Source organism: Mus musculus, chromosome 7 (genome assembly GCF_000001635.26).
Source record: "Mus musculus strain C57BL/6J chromosome 7, GRCm38.p6 C57BL/6J".
Taxonomy (NCBI): Eukaryota; Metazoa; Chordata; class Mammalia; order Rodentia; family Muridae; genus Mus; species Mus musculus.
Window position 1 is genome coordinate 21760014 of NC_000073.6, and position 7016 is coordinate 21767029.

Genomic DNA, 7016 nt, shown 5'->3' on the forward strand with positions numbered 1-7016 from the left:
GTTATGTTGTTCAGTGCTTGGCCCTCACCTGTGTAGGACCCAAGATAGCAAAGCATATATCTCCAAAGTAAAATGGAATGACATGCAATATATCTGCTCTTTATAAAAATTTCCTCCTTGAAAATATTTAATTATAGCAATGCATTCTCATTTGTTCAGATAGGGAAATATAGAGAGGGATTCTGTTCTTATCCAAAGTTAAAAGTATTAAGTAAGAAGGAGCAGAGAGTAACAGTTTGATCCGGACCATATTAACACTTTAAACTGTTTAGGGAAGATGGGTTGCATCAGTTTTAGACCAGCATGCAGCAGGAGGCAGTTATATACAAGAGAAGAGAGGGCCATGAGTAATTCATTTACTCTGTCAGGCAGATTCCTACCAGAAATCATTTCATATCAACAAATATGAACTCTTTTAAAATTACAGCAGTGAGCACCACACCTTGTTCATACAAGATATTGAAAACATATTTATGAAATGAAGTACTTAATGGTATTAGTCAAGCTGTCTTCTGTGTTACAAATTTTGTAGCGACTCTGGTTTAAAACAGTGGAAGAGCTCAAGACAAGGATTCTTAGGATCTCTGAAGATCAACAGTAAGGGAGAAATAGTAGGGAAACCTGCAGCCAAAATCTCACCAAGAAGCCGTATGAATAAATTATAATGTATAAAAAAGGTATGAAAGATGATACAAATAAAATTTAGAAGATAAAAGCTAACAAATGTGACCACCACTATCAGGATAGTTTGGGTTGCTCTGGACTCAGCTTGGCCTCTGGCGTCCTGATTGGGAGTGAGGATGTGCTGCATTTGCTGGCGATGTCTATGGAGGAGAAGTACCATGGAGACACTGGTCCAGACCATGATGCTCATGAATGTGGCATCATGGGAAAACTGCAAGAAGACAATTCTTACAGTGAATCCAGAAGTGGAACAGAAAAACTTGCTTTTAGAGTCAGTGTTATTGTCTGTTATCTGTGGACCAGTGACCTTAATTGGAATGTGGATGTTACTTAAGACACTGAAAAACCAACAACCATAACAAGAATAACTCACCAAATTTGGGACACTTGCTCTGAGTAGAAGTTTACCTCTACTAATAGGAACCAGAATGACAAACTGATGGATACTCAGGACACAGGTGGAACACAAATTTGTGCTTCTTGTCACCAGGTGACTGAAGAATTTTAATTTACATTTGAGTTCAGTTGGAGGATTTCTTGGAGCAAAAGCCATCATGTTGTTTGGAAATACAGTGAGGAATAGAGTCAAGGCATTGGCCACAGCCATGTGGCTTAAAATCACCTGTCTGGGCCTCTGTTTAGAACCAGTCAAGACTGGAGAGAAATTATGGACAAACAGGAAGACATTGGCCATGGTCCCAACCCCAAACTGGCAAAGCAAAATGATCTGAAGAGCCACTTCCTCAGTGGTTTTCAGGGATTTACCACGAACAGACATGGAGAGGGCTTTACAGGACCCTAGAATCTTGATTAGTAGGACACTACTCTTCTCTGGGCTCTGTTCTATTGTCCACACTTACCAATTGATTTGAGACAATTTCTTCACTTGATAAACGAGACACTTTTCTATCACACCACAGGAACATTGTCTGGAAAACAATGCATGTACAGCAACTCAGAATGTTATTTTATACTTATTGAATTACTCCGTCTTGAGATACATTTTGTACTGAAGCTACGTCTTTATTGGTTCAGTAAATCAGGAATACAATAACACACATTTTAACACACCGTGAGCTTTGCATATGAATACAGACATGAAAGAGACGAGTTTGAGTCTGTGATTCCATGATCAGAATTCAATACAATTGGAAGGGAGGGGAGGCTTCAAATGGGATGTAACACAATCAATAAAAATTAAAAGAATATACAAATGCAGCATAAAAAATAATGAATTGAATTACCTTATGTAATAGTAACATGGTAAAAATAATGTGTATAGGAATAACATGTAAGACTGTACATAATAATAAAGTTGTGTAAGTGAATTCAGTTGTAGAAAGATAAGTTGAGGGCTTTTGAGAAAATTTTATACTACTTATCCACACGCCAAAAAACAAAACAAAACAAAACAAAACAAAACAAAACAAAACAAAACAAACCCACCATATATTTCTAGCAAAACCACCTGTGTCCCGATCACAGAAATGAACATAGGCTTACATATGTGTCCCCCATGTGAAAAAAATCCCCACCTGCTAACAAGTTTCATTGTTTCATAATTTTCTCCAGATTCCCTCCAAAATTACTAACACAATCACTGTTACACCCTTTGCAAGCTGATGCTTAGTCTGCATTTTACTTGTTTATATGTTTTCTGTAGGAACACAAGGGCCTCCATCCACCAGATAAAATCCATTATCTCACATGCATATGTTACACTGAATGCTGTTTTCTGCTAAGTACTAATCTAGGACACAGACATTTCTTTGAGATGAAAGCAAAATATTAACCTATTCAAGTTAACCTGCAGACTTCAGAAAGAAATAATGTTTCATGTTGGCTTCAGAAGACAATTTTCACCAAAGAAAGGAGAAGAGAATTTTAAGCAGAAGCCCATGGATGGAAGAATCTCACCTTCTGAGCCTCAGTCAGGATGAAGATGCTCATCTGAAGGCCAGCTGCAGAGCACAGCTCCTATAGAAGCATATTTCCTAGTGCCTGGATTGAGGAACTTCTCTGTGTCACTCTTTGCTTGAGGAAGAATGCAATGAAATTCGGAATGGTTTCTTATTCTCCATGCAATGCTGTGAAGGTAAACCGACACAGTCCCAGTTTCCAGTCTCATAAAATAATAGGGCACCGGGACATGACATCTTTCAGAGAGTTTATTATTGTGTCATCTGTGGCGTCCGCACATTTGTCTGCATGGTGCCTTTGGGATACCTCCAATGAAGGAAAATCATTTATCCCCAGAGCAAATCTCCATTCCTTTCTGATGCTTACTGATGATGTCTAGGAGTTTGTTAGATGTTAATGAGTACCTGGGCAGAAGTTAGGGAAGGGTTTTCATGTTTCCTTCGGGAGAATCTAAGTTCTGAATTGATATTGTAGTCAGATGTGAATTGGGGCGCTCCAGGTTAGAACAAGGGACTCATTAGTTGAGTTTCTACAGAGTACTTTCCTCCCTACTATTTCACTCATGCAAAATTATTCTGACACTAAGTCCTTCTAGAAAACTGGCAATGTTACAGTCAGATTCTGTAATTTCCCTGGAAGTTGCTTCATTCTTACTTTTCCCATGTTTGAGCCAGGACATTCATAAATGGCAAATTTATTAACCGAAGCTGGTCTTTCCCACCCGAATATTGGGGTTATTCCATATCTACTTGTTTTCAGGTAGATTATGACTTGATTTCTCATATACTCATAAGTCCTTATCATAGGCCTAATATACTTTGCTAGAATCTAGAGAATCTGATTTGTAAAGAAGGAATTCTAACATACAAGCAAAGATATGGATTGAGCCATCATTTAGAAATAAATAGATCCAACTCATTTCTGTTCTAGGTATAATAAAAAACTAGGAGTTAGTTTTGATTTTCAATGGTGAAAAGTAAAAACTTAGGTTATAAATCTAAGAATTGTATGTTCTAAATATTTATTGATATTGAAACCTGCAACAATATTGTTGTAGGCACAAAGAACATATACTTAGATGTGTGAGAATTAAGATATCATTGCACAATATTTTTACAAATAAAAATACCAACATTTAGAATGGGATACACGTGGAAATAGGACAAAAAGAAAGAATAACTTGTCATTAATTGCTCAGATCCATTGTTTGTCTAGGACAAGCATGTATCGATGAACTCAACTGTGAAATTTATATCGGCTAATTGACAATTACATATGGTTTATTACCCTAATACATAATTATATTGGAATAACCATCAAAGTCAGGAATTTGTAAGAGTCATGGCATGATGTAAAAATTGAAGGTAGAGCACAGTGTTCTAAAGCATTAAAGTATGATAATGGAACATGAAGTGTTAGAGTTGGGTGTGTGTATTATGGAATGCAGACCAGGATATATGGAGAGGAATAACTAACACTAAGTGTCTTTTGAGAAACTCTACATAAACCTACTGCTATTGGGGCTTCCTCTTATACATTCACTTGCATATTTCAAAGGAGTTTTAATAAGCCAGCAGTATACTAGTTGGACAGTCCCCCACGTAGACATCTCATGGTGAATAATATAAACTTCTTTTATTTTTATTTTTTGTACTTTTTTCTGGTATTAGTAATTTTTATTGGATATATTTTTTTTTAATTTTCATTTCAAATTTTATCTCCCCTCCCACGGAAACCCTCTATTCTATCCTCCCTCCCTGTGCTTCTATGAGGGTGTTCCTCCATCCACCCACCCACTCCCACCCCTCTTCCCTCAGTTCCCCTACACTGGGCCTCTATTGATCCTTCATAGGTCCAAGAACCACTCCTCCCACTGAATCCTAACAAGGATATCCTCTACAATGTATGCAGCTGGAGCCATGTGTACTCCTTGGTTGATGACTATATTCCTGGGAGTTCTTGTGGACTGCTTGGTTGATACTGTTGTTCTTCCAGTGGGGTTGCAATCCCCTTGAACTCCTTCAGCCTTTTCTCTATCTATTCTATTAGGGACCTTTGGCTCAGTCCAATGATTGGCTGTGAGCATCTGTCTATGTATTTGTAGGGCTCTGGCAGGGTCTCGCAGGAGACAGCCATGTCAGGCTCCTTTCAGCATGCTCTACTTGGCATCCACAATAGTGTCTGGGTTTCTATATGAGATGAATTCTCAGGTGGGACATTCTCTGGATGGACTTTCCTTCAGTCTCTGCTCTACCTTTTTTAAAATTAGGTATTTTCTTCATTTACATTTCAAATGCTATCCCAAAAGTCCCCAATAACCTATACCCACCCCCTCCACCCCCACTCACACTTCATGGCCCTGGTGTTCCCCTGACCTGAGGCATATAAAGTTTGCAAGACCAAGAGGCATCTCTTCCCAATGATGGCCAATTAGGCCATCTTCTGCTACATATGCAGCTAGAGACACAAGTTCTGGGGGGTACTGGTTAGTTCATATTGTTGTTCCACCTATAGGGTTGCAGACTCCTTTAGCTCCTTGGGTACTTTCTCTGGCTCCTCCATTGGGGGCCCTGTGTGCCATCCAATAGCTGCCTGTGAGAATCCACTTCTGTGTTTGCCAGGCACCGGTATAGCTTCACAAGATACATCTATAACAGGGTCCGTTCAGCAAAATTTAGGTGGCATATGCAATGGTGTCTGTGTTTGGAGGCTGATTATGGGATGGATCCCCGGGTGTGGGAGTCTCTAAATGGTCCATCCTTTCGACTCAGCTCCAAAATTTGTCTCTGTAACTACTTCCATGGGTGTTTAGTTCCCTATTCTTAGAAGGAATGAAGTATCCACACTTTGGTCTTCGTTCATATTGAGTTTCATGTGTTTTGCAACTTGTATCTTGGGTATTCTAAGTTTCTGGGCTAATATACACTTATCAGTGAGTACATATCATGTGAGTTCTTTTGTGATTGGTTACCTCACTCAGGATGATACCCTCCAGGTCCATCCATTTGCCTAGGAATTTCATAAATTCATTCTTTTTAATAACCGAGTAGTACTCCATTGTTTAAATGTACCACATTTTCTGTCTTCTTTCCTCTGTTGAGAGACATCTGGGTTGTTTCCAGCTTCTGACTATTATAAATAAGCCTGATATGAACATAGTGGAGCATGTGTTCTTATTACCAGTTGGAAAATCTTCTGGATATATGCCCAAGAGTGGTATTGCTGTATCCTCTGGTAGTACTATGTCCAATTTTCTGAGGAAGCCCAGGACTGATTTCCAGAGTGGTTGTACCATCAATGGAGGAGTGTCTCTCTTTCTCCACATCCTCGCCACCATCTTCTGGCACATGAATTTTTGATCTTCGCCATTCTGACTGGTGTGAGGTAGAATCTCAGGGTTGTTTTGATTTACATTTCCCTGATGATTAAGGATGTTGAACATAGGCTCCCAATGGAGGAGCTAGAGAAAGTACCCAAGGAGCTAAAGGGGTCTGCAACCCTATAGGTGGAACAACATTATGAACTAACCAGTACCCCGGAGCTCTTGACTCTAGCTGCATATGTATCAGAAGATGGCCTAGTCGGCCATCACTGGAAAGAGAGGCCCATTGGACACGCAAACTTTATATGCCCCAGTACAGGGGAACGCCAGGGCCAAAAAGGGGGAGTGGGTGGGTAGGGGAGTGGGGGTTGATGGGTATGGGGGACTTTTGGTATAGCATTGGAAATGTAAATGAGCTAAATACCTAATAAAAAATGGAAAAAAAATAAAAATAAAAAAAAAGTATGTTGAACATTTTTTCAGGTGCTTCTCAGCCATTCAGTATTCCTCAGGTGAGAATTCTTTGTTCGGCTCTGAGCCCCATTTTTAATGGGGTTATTTGATTTTCTGGAGTCTACCTTCTTGAGTTCTTTATATGTATTGGATATTAGTACCCTATCTGATTTAGGAGTTGTAAAGATCCTTTCCCAGACTGTTAATGGCCTTTTTGTCTTATTGACAGTGTCTTTTGCCTTACAGAATCTTTGCAATTTTATGAGGTCCCATTTGTCAATTCTTGATCCTACCACACAAGCCATTTCTGTTCTATTCAGGAATTTCTCCCCTGTGCCCATATCTTCAAGGCTTTTCCCCACTTTCTCCTCTATGAATTTCAGTGTCTCTTGTTTTCTTTTTTAGGTATTTATTTCATTTACATTTCCAATGCTATCCCAAATGTCATCCACACCCCTTCCCCACCCACTCCCCCACCCACCGACTCCCACTTCGTTTTTTAAATTTTTTCTTTTTCTTTAATTTTTCTTTTTTATTTTCAATTAGGTATTTATTTCATTTACGTTTCCAATGCTATCCCAATAGTCCCCCAAGTGCTCTCCCACCCACTCCCACTTCTTGGTCCTGGCTTTCCTCT

At 39.2% G+C, this 7016-nt stretch overlaps 1 protein-coding gene across 1 annotated transcript; it reads right to left on the reverse strand.

Moving 5' to 3' along the window:
• Positions 1-517: 517 nt before the first annotated feature.
• Positions 518-1462, reverse strand: Vmn1r247 (vomeronasal 1 receptor 247). The gene has a single exon (NM_001167165.1). It carries the CDS (start codon positions 1460-1462, stop codon positions 518-520), a length of 945 nt encoding a protein of 314 aa, NP_001160637.1.
• Between the last annotated feature and the right edge of the window lie 5554 nt (positions 1463-7016).